This window comes from Rhinatrema bivittatum, chromosome 1, assembly GCF_901001135.1.
Source record: "Rhinatrema bivittatum chromosome 1, aRhiBiv1.1, whole genome shotgun sequence".
Classification (NCBI taxonomy): domain Eukaryota; kingdom Metazoa; phylum Chordata; class Amphibia; order Gymnophiona; family Rhinatrematidae; genus Rhinatrema; species Rhinatrema bivittatum.
Window position 1 is genome coordinate 401,157,784 of NC_042615.1, and position 18,267 is coordinate 401,176,050.

Below are 18,267 nucleotides of genomic sequence, written 5' to 3' on the forward strand. Positions count from 1 at the left end.
TGGCCATGTTCTTGTGGCCTCAATTGGCCACTGTTGGAAACAGGATGCTGGGCTTGTTGGACCCTTGGTCTGATCCAGTATGGCATGTTCTTATGCATTGGGCATCTTATTTACACTTTAGTTTCCCTATACACTCCCAATCAAGATCAAGGGTCATTTTTTTCAAAAAAATCAATGAGCTATTACTTACTTATGCGGAAGGGTTTATCATTTTAGGAGGTGATTTTAATATCTCTCCCCGGCTTACCCTGTACTGTTGCGTCCGTCGGTGCTAGACGGCTTCGCCCCATTTGCCTCACCTTATTCACGGCTCCTCCTGCTTACCTAGGAAAGATGGCTACCGCAGCGTCTACAAGCCAACCTCTCTAGTGTCCCCAGAACGGCTATGGTGCAGCCTCCCGCCATGCTCCTCCCAGGTACTTACTAGGGTGCGCGCGTGCCATCCACGTCTTTATTCCAACCTTGGCGCAAACCTCTGTGGCGTTCCCCCATGCTGACGTCATGCCATCCAGGTATATAACCTTTGCTATTTTGCTAGCTCGTTTAGTTAGCAAGGACTTGATCTTGGACTCTTCTGTTCTTGTCTACGCTACTCTGCCGCTTCCGTGCTGCCGCTGGAAGCTCTCCCTCTGCCCTTCGGGATAACTGCTAACCTGGGTACCCGCTCCTCAGGGGCCCTCTGCTTTATTTCAGGTGCCTTACAGGGAACAGGTACTCGCTCCTCGAGGGCCTGCTCTCCCTGCCTCGGTGCCTGTACTTTCTTCTACTATCTGGTGGAATCGCATATCAACAGCAAACACCTAGTGAGTACTCTAATTCTCAGTCTATCTCATCCACAGTATCTCCTTGCTGGGAAACCTGCTGCGGAACCTCCCTATACCATCGGGGAGAGAAGGGCTCCCTCTGCCGAGGTCCCTGAGACTGCAACTACCAGACTGCCTCACTACTGCCACCTCTGGTGGCTCTCTTCAAGCTGTTTAATAAAGAACTGTGTTTGTGTGTTCTGAGTCTAGCCCAGTACTGTGGCTGCTCATGGGGCTCCTCCCCATGGGCATGGTCATCTCCCACAGTACCCAAGAATCCATCCAAACACATTTAACCATAACATGTACAAGGTGCAAGAAAGTCTCTTGCTTCCCTTATGGCTGATTGGAACCTGGTAGATGCCTGGAGACAGCGCTCTCCCACTTCATCGGAGGACACACGAAGAGAGATTGAAGAATCTAAATATGTACTCCCTGGAGGAAAGGAGGAGCAGGGGTGATATGATTCAGACTTTCAGATACTTGAAAAACTTTAATGATCCAAAGACAACGACAAACCTTTTCTGTCAGAAAAAAATCAGCAGAACCAGAGGTCATGAGCTGAGGCTCCAGGGAGGAAGACTAAGAACCAATGTCAGGAAGTATTTCTTCACGGAAAGGGTGGTGGATGCCTGGAATGCCCTTCCGGAGGAAGTGGTGAAGTCTAAAACTGTGAATGACTTCAAAGGGGCGTGGGATAAACACTGTGGATCCATCAAGTCTAGAGGGCGTGCATAAAGTGGAGGCAGCAAAACACTGCACGGAGCAGCAGTAGCCACAGAGGCATTCAAACACTGCACGGAGCGGCAGTAGCCATAGAGGCATTCACGGAGCGGGATGCCAGTGGCCAGTAGTTAGTGTTCCACCTTCACGGAGCGGAAGGATGGAGGGCTGCTATCTACAAAAAAAATAAAAAAACAAACAAAAAAATAAAAACAGGGGTGGGTAAGAGTATGGGGCAAGGGTGTGGCCTGCTTGTTACAGCGGTTGCTACCCCTAATTGATCTGGATGTCACTTGGATGCAGATACGGCGCTTTTCTCTAAATTGGTGGTGGGGTTGAGGGGAATTAGGGCTGGAGGGTACTGGAAGCCAATAGTAAAAGGTGGGAGAGAGAAAAAAGGGAAAAAAAATGGATAAAGTGCGTAGCTTGCTGGGCAGACTGGATGGGCCGTTTGGTCTTCTTCTGCCGTCATTTCTATGTTTCTATGTTACACACACTCTTACACTTTCTATTCCTTCCCTCACAGTTCCTATACACATATAGATTTCTTTCTATTAGACAAAATTCTACCACCTAACCTCCAGACAGCTGTAATAGGCTCAATCACATGGCCTGACCATGCACCGGTTTGGCTCAACCTACATCTTAGTGGTGGAGACCCATGGCTTTGTTACTGGAGGTTGAATGAATCTCTACTCAGGGATAATGCTTTTGCTAAATCTATTGAGAATCAATTGGAGGAGTATTTCCAAGCAAACCCTAAAGTCTCTTCCTCATCAGGAGTAATCTGGGAATGCTCTAAGGCTGTGTTTAGGGGCCGTTTTATCTCTAAAGCTTCTGCCTGTAAATGCGCTAAAGGCTAGACTTGATCTATTAGCCAAAATAGACTTGATGATTTGCAATTTCTCCACACCCTTGAGGTAACTAAAACTTATTATGAAGGAGGTGATAAATCAGGTCGCCTGCTGGCCCGGCGACTAAAACCCAGAACGGTGCAAAGCATCATCCCTAAAATCAAAGGAGCTCAGGGCAAGGTTCACACAGCGCCAGCAGAGTTTAGAGACAGCTTTTCTGATTTCTATCAGAGGCTTTACAGTACTGACAACTCTACTGAGTTATCCAAAATCGATGATTATTTGCGCTCTATGTTGATGCCCACTCTATTCACAGAACAGAGACTAGTTCTAGATGCACTTATCACTAGTGATAAAGTCCTGTGTGTGAATAAACAAGACAGGAAAATCACCGGAATTGGACAGCCTCTCCAGGGCATATTATCGAAACTTTTCATCAGTGTTGGTAGGACCATTAACTACATTCTTTAATCAAGTACATGAGGGTGGCTCCCTGCCAGAACATTCCAATATCATGAGAAACCCGGTAGAGACCCCTCCTTATGCAGTTCTTATAGACCCATATCCCTGATAAACCTTGCTTTAAAAATACTAGCTAGAGTACTTGCTCTAAGACTGAATAGGTTCATGCCTTTCTTAGTACACTCCGATCAAGTGGGGTTCATTCAGCAGCGCATGGCGGCTGACAACATATGTAAAAGTATTGATCTCATATGGTGGATTAATAAAGAACGGATCCCCATGGTCTTGCTACCATTGACGCAGAGAAGGCCTTCGACCTTGTTCATTGGCCTTTATTTCATATCTTGCAGAGAATGGTGTTTGGACCTTTTTTCCTTTCTTTGAACATCCCAAAGTTAGAGTTAAGGTAAATGGGGGATATGGAACTGCTTTCACTATAGGCAGAGGGACACTACTACCTCTAGGGATTGTTTCAGCTTTGTAAGTGTGAACATAATATCATCCGCGAATAATGAAAGTTTGTAATTAAAGGCCCCTAAGCTTACTCCCTGTATGAGGGTAGATGAGTGGATCTGGGTTGCAAAGGGTTCAAGAAATAGGGCAAATAATAGTGGTGAGAGCGGGCACCCCTGCCTAGTCCCTCTGTCTATAGAGAAGCCTGTATTTTAAGCAGAAGTTGCTTGTGGGTTCTACTTTGCATCCAGACAAATTTTCCTGGCAGTTGTGTCTGAAATATTTCTTGGTCTACCTTGGTATTAACAGAACCCATAATTTTTCACTTCTTGATCAGAGTTTGAACAGTACTGATTGGCATTTTCAAATGTTTGGATATCTTTTTATGTCCTTTCCCTGATATATAAAGTTGAACTACTTTTGCTTGCACATTCTTTGACAGTTTTTTGTTTTCCTCATGCTTCAGTAACCACCAAAATCAGTGCAGCCCTAGATGAAATACACAATGTTTTCTCAAGAGCTAAGAAACTCATTGACTATTTATACACAGACACTAATTTACAACCAAACAAGGCACAGGTGTGGATACCCAGCCTTCATTGCTATCTCAATCTGTGTGTGTGTACTTGAGTATAAATTATCAGCCCAAACATTCAAGGATACATAAACTTTTGAACAGGACCTTATTGCTATGTTTTGTGTAATGATTGTATTATTCTGTGATTACTAGTTTTAATCTGAAACACATTAAAAATAACAGATGTGTTGAGCCTGATCACTCATGTTTTCTTAAAATGCTTCACATCTTACAAATTCTGCCAGGGGTTTGTAAACTTATGAGCACAACAGTAATTTTAGGTTTAGGCATATTTTCCAGGTTTCTTTGTTTTGCTGTATTTCTTAATTAGCTGTCTTCCTTTCAGTCCTTGAGTTATCTTCTTTTGCACTGTATTTTGCTATTCTTCTGTAGTTACATTGCAATTTCACAGCCTTTAGTCTTTATATATTCAGCAGAAAATATTTTATAATGCCAGTACCAATGCACAGCAGTGGCCTACTCAGCAACTGAGATAGGGCAAGAGGAGAAATAGCAGAAATCAGTCTATATTGTGAGTGTTCCTAATCTCCTTGGGATGCTACACCCCCAATATTTATCATGTGTGCACAAAAGGGAATGAGAATGAAACAGCCACTCCTCTTCCCATCACTGTTTGCCCCTGAAAGGCTCAAACTAAGCACCTCTGTGCTCCAGACTCTTCCTGCTCAGTTCCTGCCTCCTAAAATGGGCTGTGGGTGAAAGTGTGGGTTTGCAATTTATTTGTTTTCAAATAAAATACATGTTTTCCAAATGGCATGAGTTAAAGTATGTTAGTGCACAAAAATTGTAACTATAATTAACAACAAACACAGCGAGCAACTTAAGAGAAATATCCAGTACTGGTCCTTGAATGGAAACATGTTAGAAGGCAAGCCACTGTTGCTTGTGATGATAAAAAAAAAAAAAAAAAATTGTAAAGCAGAAAAAATGTCAGACTCAATCAATATAAAGTTAGGATTTACTTCTTAACTGCTTCTTTAAAAACACAATGTCCTTCTTAAAATCTGGTACCACTGCTAGCACTTGGCAAATAAACCTGAATCTAACTTCCAAGAATTAGAAAACAAAGAAAGGCCACAAAACAGGAAAACAGAATCAAACTATAGCATATTCAATAACAGAATCATTATGAACCAAAAATGTAATCCCTGCTTCTACACCCTCAATCGCACAATAAAAAAAAAAAATAGCCCCCACTTACCAATAGTTCCATTCAGCTGCTGAAGCAAAGCCACATTTCCTGAACAAAATTCTGGAGTCATATACACCACTCTGAACAGGCCCCTGTGAAAAGTCAGCATGGCATCAAATAATAAAATTATACATTGAACTCTGCTGCCATTCCACATCATCTAAAACACTTAACATATATATTATAATGCTGCTGCCTTTTTTGGAAATAACATGCATTTCAAGGCTGGGAGAGAAAAGATGTGCTGGATAAAGTGTACTGCCTTATAGAAGTTTTCAAACCCTTGTACATTTTCACATTCTGATGTCTAAAATACACAAATCAAAGTGCATTAAAGTAGGAGTTTGTTTCACTGATCTACATCTTGAAACAATATTTATAGAAATATTCGAAAAGTAATGAAAAATAAAAAACCAAGGCCTTAATTGCAGACATCTTCACCCCTTTTGTCATAGCACTGACCTAAAGAAAAGAGGATAACTCTTCATTTAAATTTATTGTAATCTGCCTTGAGACCAACTTTGGGAAAAGGCAGAATATCAAATTTTCATAAATAAAATTAAATCTTGTCACAGATATTTATTTATTTGTTTTTTGTATACCGACATTCAGTCATAGCCGTCACATCGGTTCATATACAACAATAATGATAAACAGTTACAATGTGAAGAAAGCAAAATTGCTTACCTTGTAATAGGTGTTATCCCAGGACAGCAGGATGTAGTCCTCACATATGGGTGACATCGGTAATGGAGCCCTATGTACGGAAAAAACTTCTTTAAAAGTTTCCATGAAACTTTTGACTGGCACCAGAGTGCCTACTGAGCATGCCCAGCATGCCATGATATTCCCTGCCACAGGGGTCTCCCTTCAGTCTTGTTTTGTAGCAATTAGCATAAGCCAAAAATAAAATAATAAAACGTATCGGACCCAACTCCGCGGGGTGGCGGGTGGGTTTCGTGAGGACTACATCCTGCTGTCCTGGGATAACACCTATTACAAGGTAAGCAATTTTGCTTTATCCCAGGACAAGCAGGATGCTAGTCCTCACATATGGGTGATTAGCAAGCTAGAGGCTGAGTCATTTTGTAGTGAAGCAACAGTGAAGTATTGTTGATGAAATGAATCAGCCGAAGATCACAGCTGGTTGGATGTAGAAGGAATTGGGATTATACTGGAAACAAGTTCTTTAAGACGGATTGTCCATAGGCCGAATCTTGTCTTCCTTGTCTAAACAGTAGTGAGCTGTAAAAGTGTGAAGAGAACTCCATGTTGCTGCTTTACAAATGTCCAGAATAGGCACCGAGCGAAGGTGTGCTACTGAAGTTGACATTGCTCTGACAGAGTGTGCTTTTACTCGCCCTTGAAGAGTAAGGCCTGCTTTTTCATAACAAAATTGTATGCAATCTGCTAGCCAGTTTGACAGAGTATGCTTACCCACTGCTTTACCTGGTTTGTTTGGGTCATAGGAAACAAACAACTGACTGGATTTCCTTTGGGCTGTTGTGCGGTTTAAATAGAAGGATAACGCACACTTACAGTCCAAAGTGTGTAAGGCTCTTTCACCCTGATGGGAATGAGGCCTAGGAAAGAATGTTGGTAAAACTATTGATTGGTTCAAGTGAAATTCTGTGACAACTTTAGGAAGGAATTTTGGATGTGTACAGAGGACTACCCTGTCATGTAGGAACTTTGTAAAAGGTTCGTATGTGACTAGAGCTTGTAGTTCGCTGACCCTTCTAGCTGATGTAACGGCTATGAGAAATACCGTTTTCCAAGTAAGGTATTTAAGGTCACAGGTATTTATGGGTTCAAATGGAGAACGCATAAGCCTAGTTAATACTACATTCAGGTCCCATTGTATGCTTGGGGAATGAACTGGAGGTTTAATGTGAGTTAGGCCTCTCATGAATTTACTGACGAGAGGCTGTGTGGAGATAGGTGCATCTCCCAGCTTGTTATGGTAAGCTGAGATTGCACTTAAGTGTACCCTTACAGATGACGTCTTAAGACCAGAGTCTGAGAGATGGTAAAGGTAATCTAGTAGCGAGGTAGTGGGGCAAGTGAAAGGATTTAAAGATTTCTGAGTGCACCACAAAGTAAACCGTTTCCATTTGTAGGAATAATTCTTTCTAGTGGAAGGTTTACGTGCAGCTATAAGTACTTGAGATATAGAGGATGGAAGGTTGAGAGGTTGTAAGATCAAGCTTTCAACATCCATGCTGTCAGGGACAGGGATTGAAGGTTGGGATGGTGCAACTGACCCTGCTCCTGAGTTATGAGATTGGGAGTTACTCCCAGGCGAACTGGATCCCTGACTGAGAGATCTAGCAGTGTGGGGAACCATACCTGTCGAGGCCAATACGGGGCTATGAGTATCATAGTCCCCTTGTCCTGTTGTAGTTTCACTAGTGTTTTGGTTATGAGTGGTATCGGTGGATACGCATATAACAGGCCTGAATTCCAATGGCGAGCAAAGGCGTCCTTTGGTAGGCCGGTCTGCTGTCGGAGTAGAGAGCAGTAATTGTTCAGTTTGTAGTTCAGATGGGATGCAAAGAGATCTATTGTCGGTTGACCCCAGCGTTGGAAGATCTTGGATGCTATTGCTGGATCCAAGGACCATTCGTGCGGTTGGAACTGACGACTCAGGCGATCTGCTACTATGTTGTGGATGCCTGCTAGGTAAGTGGCCCGAAGAAGAATTGAGTGTGTTAGGGCCCAGTCCCAAATCTGTGCTGCTTCTTGACAAAGGAGATAAGAACCTGTTCCCCCTTGTTTGTTGATGTACCACATGGCTACTGTGTTGTCCGTTTGGATCAGAACAGTCTTGTGTGAGGAAATGACGTCAGCCTTCCTATATGAACGCTTGAAGCATTAGCTCCTCACTCACTCCTCCAATTTTATAAAATCTTAGCGCTTACGCCTCACCAAACCGCTTCTATACGGTGGGACATGACATCGAGAAAAAAAGCCGTCGATTTAAAATCATTTTCGTATGAGGCCAGCGGCTCTCGTTTTGCTGTGTTACGAGAAGGCACGGAGGCGGAGGATAGCAGCATGGCGTCCGACAACGCGGCCCATATAGCTGAGACCGAAGATCAGCCAGCCCAGAGCCTGACCCGGCAGTCGGTGGAACCTACGAAAGAGGACTTCAGGGGCTGGTTTGCGGAGATACAGAGGGACATAAAATCGATTAAGAAGGATATGCACGACGCGTTGGCAGAATTTCGGACGGAGATGGGTGAGTTTGGGTGCCGCATGGAAGACATGGAACATGTGGTGGAAGGACAGGCCCTTGAATCCTCACGACTCGGAGCGGAAATCTCATCGCTGCACAGTAAAAATGAAGCCATAATGCTTAAACTAGAAGATATTGAAAACAGAGCACGGCGCTCGAATATTCGTATCAGGGGTGTACCGGAATCAGAGGCTTACTCAGATGCCGCTCAGGTAGTCCAAAAAATTTGCCACGAAATCCTGTATGGAGGGGCTGCTGATTCTGATGACCGGGACACTGCTATTGAGTTAGATCGGGCGCACAGAGCCCTAGGTGCTGCGCGAAATAACTCACCGAGGAATATTATAGCCTGTATCCACCACTATAGTCAAAAGGACAGGATTATGCAGAAGGCGCGCCAAATGGGCACTGTCACGTGGGACGGGCACAAGGTGGCCATCTTTAAAATCTTGGCTGCGGCTACACTCCAGAAACGGCGAGACATGTACGCGATTACCACTCTCCTCCGTAAGGAGAACATTAAGTATAGATGGCTGTACCCCAGTGGTTTAGCATTCACGAAAGATGGGGTAACCCGTCGGATTACAAATCGAGAGGAAGCTAAGGCCACAATGGCGGATGCGGGACTAATATTGCCAGAAGACCTGACCGCTGCTCAGCCTGAGAGGGGGCTGGAAAAACCGCGGTGGCAGAGAATCGGGAAATCGGGTGCAAGGCTCCGCCGCAGCCCGATAGACCCCGGCTTGCTGAGAGACGGCGTGGAGTGACTCTCGCGGCTTAGTACTGATGGCCTTGTTTGTTTTTTCCCTGCGGAGAGTCTCCTCTAAGACTGCCGGCATGATCATCGAACTATGTGTTATAATCGCTATTTGGTGATTTGCTTCCATTACAGGTTTGGTTTTTGAATATTGTTGTTCAGAGTGTTTTTCAACGTTAAGATGTTCTTTATCACTTTTGAGCTGTACTGAGATGGGGGAGGGGGAGGGGGGCTGAGGGGGGATGACCACTTCTTCACACATCACTGCTGACGTTTCAGTGGTGAGAGTTCAAGGGAGGAGGGGGGGGCGTGGGTGGGGGGAGAAATACGGGAAGGGAAACATTGGGTGGTACGTTTATCTGATCTACAATGGGAGACAGAGGTTTGGCGGGTATGTGAGAGTGGGGTATGGGCGCAGCTGGCGTGCTTGCATTTTCTCAGCCTAATAGAGGGGGTGCGGTTTAACTCTGATGATGTCCATTAAAGTAGTGTCCCTCAATGTTAAGGGACTGAATACGCCACTTAAAAGGCGGCTCCTGTTCAAGGAAGCCTTGTCCTTGAAGGCTTCCATAATTTTTATACAGGAAACCCATCTCAGAAGAAAATATGAAAAGCCGATGACCTCAGCTTCCTTTCCACATGCCTTGTTTGCTGCCAGTATGCCACAACATAAGTATGGGGGTGTAGGGATTTTGCTGTCTAGGGACTTACTGGTCAGTATAGACACGGTTCACAGGGATGAAGGGGGGAGGTTCCTGATTGCCACTGTTTCCATTAATAAGGTTCTATACACTCTGGTTAATATATATAATCCTAGTACATGTCAGCGGGAGGTATTTCGAAGAATGGATGAGCTTTTATTAACATGTAAGAGTGGGAACCTGATCATAGGGGGCGATTTTAATTTGGTTCGCGATCCGTGCTTAGACTGCTCCAAGGGGGGAGGGCACCACTCCAAGGTGGACCGGAGAGCCTTGCAGAGTTTTCTAGGTAAATGGCAGGTGGTGGATATATGGCGGAACCGGCACCCAGGGGACAGGGACTACTCCTTTTACTCCTCAGCGCATGATACATATACCCGCATTGACTTTCTATTCATTGACAAAAGCTTGGCGCATAGTACCCTAGATGCCGGTATAGGCAATATAGTGTGGTCTGATCATGCGCCGGTGTGGTGGGAATTTCATTTCATTTCATATTCGCGCCCTCCCGCTCCTGATACAAACCACGCCGCGCTTTTCCACCTCCTCGACCGAGGCTCCCGTTACCCACCCGGGGCTAGAGCCTGCTCGCTGACCTAGAGTGAGCCGTGCCGAGGAGGCACCGGAACCCAGCAATTCTAACAACATAAAGCGGCCAGACAAACTAAGAACGCGGTGAGTAAACCGCGCCCCTGGGACTCAGCCAGCCAATCAGGGACTCAGCCAGCTAATCAGGGAGGGAAGCAGAGACCTTTAAATTTTACAAACCTCCAGGCGGCGTCCATATTCGCGCCCTCCCGCTCCTGATACAAACCACGCCGCGCTTTTCCACCTCCTCGACCGAGGCTCCTGTTACCCACCCGGGGCTAGAGCCTGCTCGCTGACCTAGAGTGAGCCGTGCCGAGGAGGCACCGGAACCCAGCAATTCTAACAACATAAAGCGACCAGACAAACTAAGAACGCGGTGAGTAAACCGCGCCCCTGGGACTCGGCCAGCCAATCAGGGACTCAGCCAGCTAATCGGGGAGGGAAGCAGAGACCTTTAAATTTACAAACCTCCAGGCGGCGTCGCGCGCCAGGCGTCGCGTGCACGAAGGAGCGCGAACTAAGGGGCTTGCCCCTTAGTGCGCCCCTTCGTGCGTCCCCGTAAAAAGACCAATAGCCCTGTTCTTTAGAGCTAGCCTTTCAGCTTTTCGGCTCCTACAGACCGTAGAAAATTAAACCCAATTTCAATTTGAGCGGACGTTTCAAATAACACACATCCTCACTCGTCCAACTCTCCACCAGCTGCATTCAGCACGCATTCAACACCATCCAGCACCCATCCAGCTGCATTCAGCACGCATTCAACACCATCCAGCACCCATCCAGCACCCATCCAGGACTCACTCAACACCATCCAGCACCCATCCAGCTGCATCCAGGACTCACTCAACACCATCCAGCACCCATCCAGCTGCATCCAGGACTCACATCAACTTACCATCCAGGAGTCAACATATACAAGTTATCCTACTCCTCATCAGGCCTGCTCAATATCTACAATGATCAACAGGCCACACACTTACAAATCTCTCATTCCCATCATGATCTCCCCCACCACGCAGTTCTTAGGACTCACATTATTCACCTTCATCCTCTTCAACGCTCAATCGCTCACCAACAAAACTTTGATCCTCAACGACCTTCTTCAAGACAACAACCCAGACTTCTGTGCCATAACTGAAACATGGCTCAAAACATCGGACATCGCCCTCTTAAACCAACTACCTTCACAAACTTACGACCTCTTCTCCATTCCAAGGCAAAAAAAAAGAGGAGGGGGTATTTTCCTTGCAGCAAAAAAAACACTGAGATTTACACATCATACCATCAATTCTTCAACCAAACTTGAAATAGGCCTCTTTAAATCTGAATTTCTTCAAATTCTATTAGTCTACGCACCCCCAAGCTTTCTTGAATCCGATCCCTCTCCTATGCTGGAAATAATAGCAGCTCACCTAAATTTAGACTCACCAGCCATTATCCTGGGAGACTTCAATCTTCATGTGGATAAGTCTCCTCTCTCTCCCAACTGCGAAGCCTTTCTCACGGCCATGACAGCCTTGGGATTCAAGCAACAAATTAACAAACCCACGCACAAAGCTGGTCATACGCTGGACCTCTTTTTTTTACTAATTCCGGCATTTCACTCACAGAACACCCGGAGTGCATTAAAGTCCCATGGTCAGACCATTCATTAATCTCCACATCATTCTCACTGTTTAAACCGAGCTACAATCTGCTCCCCCCTCGACCATTTCTTTACAGGAAAACATGCCCTTCGGAACACCTAGCCAAGCATCTAGCTCCAGATCTCTCACTCATTGACCTCTCCACTCCTAACTCAGCTGTTCAATCATGGGCTAAAATAACAGAATCAGTAGCCAACACATTATGTCCCCAACAACAAAAAATCCCAAACACAATGGGGCGGATTTTAAAACGAGCGCGAACAGCCTACTTTTGTTTGCGCTCCAGGCGCAAACAAAAGTACGCTGGATTTTAGTAGATACGCGCGGAGCCACGCGTATCCACTAAAATCCTGGATCGGCGCGCGCAAGGCTATGAATTTTGTATAGCCGGCGCGCGCCGAGCTGCGCAGCCTACCCCGTTCCCTCCAAGGCCGCTCCGAAATCAGAGCGGCCTCGGAGGGAACTTTCCTTTGCCCTCCCCTCACCTTCCCCTCCCTTCCCCTACCTAACCCACCCGCCCGGCCCTGTCTAAACCCCCCCCTTACCTTTGTCGGGGGATTTACGCCTCCCAGAGGGAGGCGTAAATCCCCGCGCGCCAGCGGGCCTCCTGCGCGCCGGGCCGCGACCTGGGGGCGGGTACGGAGGGCGCGGCCACGCCCCCGGGCCGTAGCCACGCCCCCGTACCCGCCCCCAAAACGCTGCCGACACGCCCCCGAAACGCCGCGACGACCGGGCCCGCCCCCGACACGCCCCCCTCCGAGAACCCCGGGACTTACGCGAGTCCCAGGGCTCTGCACGCGCCGGGAAGCCTATGTAACATAGGCTTCCCGGCGCGCAGGGCCCTGCTCGCGTAAATCCGCCCGGTTTGGGCGGATTTATGCGAGCAGGGCTCTGAAAATCCGCCCCAATGCGTCCAAGAATCAACCATGGTTTAATGAGGAATTGAGAAAACTCAAAATTACTTTAAGACAGAAGGAAAAAAAATGGAGAAAAGCCCCTTCACCGGCATCACTTCAGGATTACAAACGCTCCCTACACCTCTACAAAAACAGCACACTAAAAACCAAAAGAGACTATTACGCCCGCAAGATCCACCACCTCATATTTGATTCGAAAGCTTTGTTCAACTACGTGTCCAGTCTCACAAAAACCATCACTCCAGCCATCCCAGATGACCAAGCACAGACTAAAGCAGATGAACTGGCTCTCTACTTCAATAAAAAAATCGCCGACCTCCTTAAGAAGCTGACACCAAACCCAAATGCATCCTACAATACCTCATTTCTCTACCCTAACAAAGACTTCGCTCTCAATTCATTCGAACCCATCTCTACTGTGGACATACAAATGATCCTGAAGAAAATGAAACCTTCATCACACCCTTTCGACCAACTACCCACCAAAATACTCTTACTAATCCCGGATACTATTTCCAAAACTCTAGCGGACATCATTAATTGCTCCCTAGCCCAGGGAATCTACCCAGATGACCTTAAAACGGCTTCAATAAAACCTTTACTCAAAAAACCAAACCTTAACACTAATGATCCCGGCAATTTCCGCCCCATCTCCAACCTCCCCTTCATATCAAAAATTATGGAAAAAATAGTAAATGCACAATTATCTAATTATCTTGAGGATCACCAAATTTTATCTCCTAACCAATTTGGATTCCGTAGAGCAGCAAGCACAGAAACGCTTCTACTCTCTCTCACAGACTTCCTCCTAGCCGGCATCGACAAAGGACACGCATTCCTTCTAATTTTACTTGACTTTTCGGCGGCATTCGACACGGTCAACCATCACATCCTTATAAATCTACTGGCAAACATCGGAGTTTCAGGCAGTGTTCAGACCTGGTTTAAAACCTTTCTGGAGAACAGAGGATACAAGGTAAAAATCCACAACAAAGAATCTCACTACCATCCATCTTCGTTAGGGGTTCCACAGGGTTCCTCCCTCTCACCCACCTTATTCAATATCTACCTGCTCCCACTCTGCCACCTTCTTACAAAACTAAATTTGAAACACTTCCTTTTCGCAGACGACGTTCAGATCGTAATCCCCATAAAAACAACCATTACAAACACTCTAAAATTCTGGGAGAGCTGTCTAACCGAGATTAAACAACTCCTCAACAGTCTAAACCTCATTCTCAATGCCTCAAAAACGGAATTTCTCATTATAGCCCCAGAAAACAACGACATCACCACAAACCCACCAGCTAACCTGCAAACCTCACACATAAGAGACCTAGGAGCAATTATTGACAACCGACTAAACCTAAAACCATTCATTAACCAAACGACCAAAGATTGTTTTCATAAATTATACACCCTTAAAAGAATCAGACCTCTTTTCCACTCCAAAGATTTTAGAACAATTCTTCAAGCAATTATTTTTTCCAAGCTGGATTATTGTAATTCCATTTTACTAGGCCTCCCCATCTCTCATACAAAACCTTTACAGATGGTGCAGAATACAGCTGCAAGAATGTTGACCAACTCTAGGAGATTCGACCACATCACCCCCATCCTGAAAGCCCTCCACTGGCTACCAATTCATTACAGAATTATGTACAAGACCATCACCACTATATTCAAAGTCATGCAACATCAGGCACCGTTAAATCTACAAATTCCGTTTGAAAAACGCACCTCTGTCAGACCTACTAGGGAATATTACAAAGAAGCTTTACATGTTCCACACGCCAAAACCTTCCAACATAAATCACTGGAAGTCAGAGCATTATCCACAGCAGGACCACGTCTATGGAACTCCATCCCATCTGAGCTACGCCAAGAACAGTGCCTATTAACTTTCAGAAAAAGGCTAAAAACTTGGCTTTTTAAAAAAGCCTATCAGATCTCGGATTGATCCATATTAACATTACCCTTCAATCAGTCTATCCCATGTTAACAGAATCCCAGTGTAAAGACCATCACTCTGCCTTATTCATCATACTCTTCCTATTTCAGCCTCAATTTTTCCAGCCCATGACCACCTTTAGTCTTGCCTTTAATTTTGTACATATTGTAAATATTATCTTGTAATTTTGTTGGTTTTTTTTGTACCAATTGCTATATTTTTCTTCTTGCTTCCTCCTCTCCCAGTTGTATTTTTCCTTGTTTTATTGTAACTGTTATTCCTGCACCAGTTCAGTTCATCTAGTTTTATGTTCATTACACTAAATGTTAAATGTAAACCAGGTTGATGCGACTACCAGTCGTGAAAGCCGGTATAGAAAATAATAAATAAATAAATAAATAGTATGCGTCTGGACTGTGGACAGCGGTTCTGGAAACTTAACGATACCATCCTTAAAGAGAAAGAGGGTGAATTACAGGTTAGAGCTGCTATTGAAGAGTACTTAGCAGCCAACGACACGGGGGATACCACATCAATCATTTTATGGGATTGTTTAAAAGCAGTTATTCGGGGAAAGATAATCGCTTTGGCGGCTTATAGAAAGAAAGAACAGGGTAAACGTCAGCAACTCTTGCTGGACCGGTTAGCGCAGGTGGAGGTGGCTCATAAACGGAATCCTACAAGGGCGCTTTTGAAAGAATTGGGGGATATTCGCTACCAATTACTAATGTTGGAATCTGGGGATCTAGCATATAAATTAGATTTGGCCAAACAAACTTATTATGAACATGGGAACAAGGCGGGGCGACTCTTGGCACATAAGTTGAAAGCTAGGGTAGCTCAAGCGCAGATTACTAAAATAAGGGCGCATGATGGGGCTCTAATCGTTGATGGCGAGGGAATTCGGTGTCAGTTTAACCAATTTTATGCTGAACTATACACCCGGGATGAAGGGATTTCGGATGAGGATATTGCTAAGTATCTGAGGGATGTTCCTTTGCCTTGTCTAGACCCCTCCTTGACAGAGGGAATGGGCCAACCTATTACCTCTGCGGAGGTGCTTGCGGCAATCACAGAGTTAAAACCAGGGAAGGCTCCAGGAATCGATGGCTTTACGCCACTTTTTTTTCTTTTTTTTTTAATAATTTCTTTATTCAATTTTCAATAATCACAGAGAAATAGTTTCCAATATTACATATACACATTCAATATGCAATCCTTTCTATCCCTACTTCTTTTAATCTTTTGAGGCAGTTATATAAGTCTCTGAAAAGAAATGGAACAGTTAACCATTTTAACTAACTGAGCTAGTTAGAACAAAAAAAAAGAAAAAGAAAAGGAAGGTAACCCATATTTATTTAATTATTCCTGAGTAGGTTGAGTGTTGGTTCTCCCTATTCCCTGGTTATCTATCAGGAACCTTAGTTGAGAAGGTTCAAAGAAAAGGTATCTAACATTATTTAAATGAACCAAACATTTACATGGATATCTGAGAGACATCCTAGCTCCTAATTGTCTAACCTCTTGAGTCATCTCTAGAAATTTCCGCCTACGAATTTGAGTAATCCTGGTTAAATCTGGGAAAACCCATATCTTTTGCCCCAAGAACAGTTTATTTCTATTCCGAAAAAACATTCAAAACTAAATCTCTATCCGATGATATTACAAAAGTCACCAAGAGCGTACCTCTGTATTCTATCTGTTCTTCCTCTGTAGTTTCAAGAAAATCAGTTAAATTATCTTCAACTGCCACACTAGATTCCCTTACTATCCCTTGCTCTTTTAATACTTTAGACACAAAATACATTTTCGATATACCAGGTACACTCTCCTTTGAAATTTGAAGTATTTCCATTAAATATTTCCTAAACTGCTCACGAGGAGATATGAGTTTTACTTTTGGAAAGTTCAATATACGTAAATTATGATATCGGATATGATTTTCTAGATTTTCTATTTTCTTTGAAGCAATATTATCATCTTGAAGTAATTTTGTTTGTATTTCTTGAATATGCGAAATCTTTTCTTCAATTCCATTTATCCTAGTTTCATGCAAATTTAACTTAGGCTCAATTTCTAGGATTCTCTTCTGTGAGTTATTTACAGATTCAGTTAATAACACAATCATATTTTGAATTTTCAAAGAAGCTTCCCAAAGATTTCCAAGGGTAACTTCAGAGGGATTAACCAGTTTTTCTTTGGGAGAGTCCCTCACTCCTCCTAACTGACAAATCTCTACAATCCTACTGGATTAATTTGTCAGCTCTTCTCCTCCTTCCAAGTTGACAATTGAGGCATTCATCCTTCCTATGATGTCTCTACCTTTAACATCCTCCGTTATTATCTCAGACACAGCTTCTGCGACCGGTTTAGTACCCAATATCTTTGGATACACTGACCAGTCCTGTAGCTGGATATGGGTGTTAAGTGGAGAAGGAGTCGTCTCTGGAGCCCCAGGGCTTAAAGATGTTAAAGAATCTAAGGAGGTCTGGGTGTGCTCCTCACCCACCCTCACAACAGATATCCCTGGGGTCGATACATGGGTTGGGGCGAAAAAACCCTGAATAGTTGGTTGAGAAGGGATGGGCATGGCAACTGCAGGAGAAGCTATCCGCACCCTTCCCTTCCGCTTCGTATGAGGCATGCAGTTAAAAAGTCAATGTATCGCAAGGGAGTTTAAGCTCTCCTTCCTTGTTTACATAAGAGACTTATAACACGAGGGGACTCAGGAGAGGAGTGAGAATTCAATATTTTAGTTAGAAAGTCTTACTTGCAATTGATAATTGAGAAGACCCAAACTCCACTCTTCTTAATCCAGAATTTTCAGCCAAAGCCGCGCGCCCCTAAGGGGCGCGCGGCTTAGGCAACGCGCCGGCGGCTCTCACGCGCCGCAGGAGGGTCCGGTTTTAAATCCTTCCGGTCCCTCCCTGATGACGTGTGCGGCGCGACTTCACCACCTCCGGGGCCGGGGCAACGTCCTCACCCGCTGAAGGAAATCACTCCGGGGCCGGGTCAAAGTCCTCACCCTCAAGGCAGGCACTGGAGCCAGGCAGCATCCGATTTCTGAAAGCCAGGTAACAGATGGTCTCCTCTCTCTCTCCTGTCCCCCAAGTCTCTGCCGCAGGAGGGTCCGGTTTTAAATCCTTCCGGTCCCTCCCTGATGACATGTGCGGCGCGACTTCACCACCTCCGGGGCCGGGGCAACGTCCTCACCCGCTGAAGGAAATCACTCCGGGGCCGGGTCAAAGTCCTCACCCTCAAGGCAGGCACTGGAGCCAGGCAGCGTCCGATTTCTGAAAGCCAGGTAACAGATGGTCTCCTCTCTCTCTCCTGTCCCCCCTACGCCACTTTTTTATAAAAAGTTTAAAGATATACTGGTAGTAC

General features: G+C 45.0%; 1 protein-coding gene across 1 annotated transcript in view; it reads right to left on the reverse strand.

Moving 5' to 3' along the window:
* The window catches only part of WRN (WRN RecQ like helicase), a 983,741-nt gene that overhangs the window by 681,960 nt on the left and 283,514 nt on the right, over window positions 1-18,267 (reverse strand). Inside the window, exon 9 of the mRNA XM_029601951.1 lies at window positions 5,095-5,177. Within this exon, the coding sequence (XP_029457811.1) occupies window positions 5,095-5,177 (83 nt within the window). The remainder of the gene's footprint in view (window positions 1-5,094; window positions 5,178-18,267) is intronic.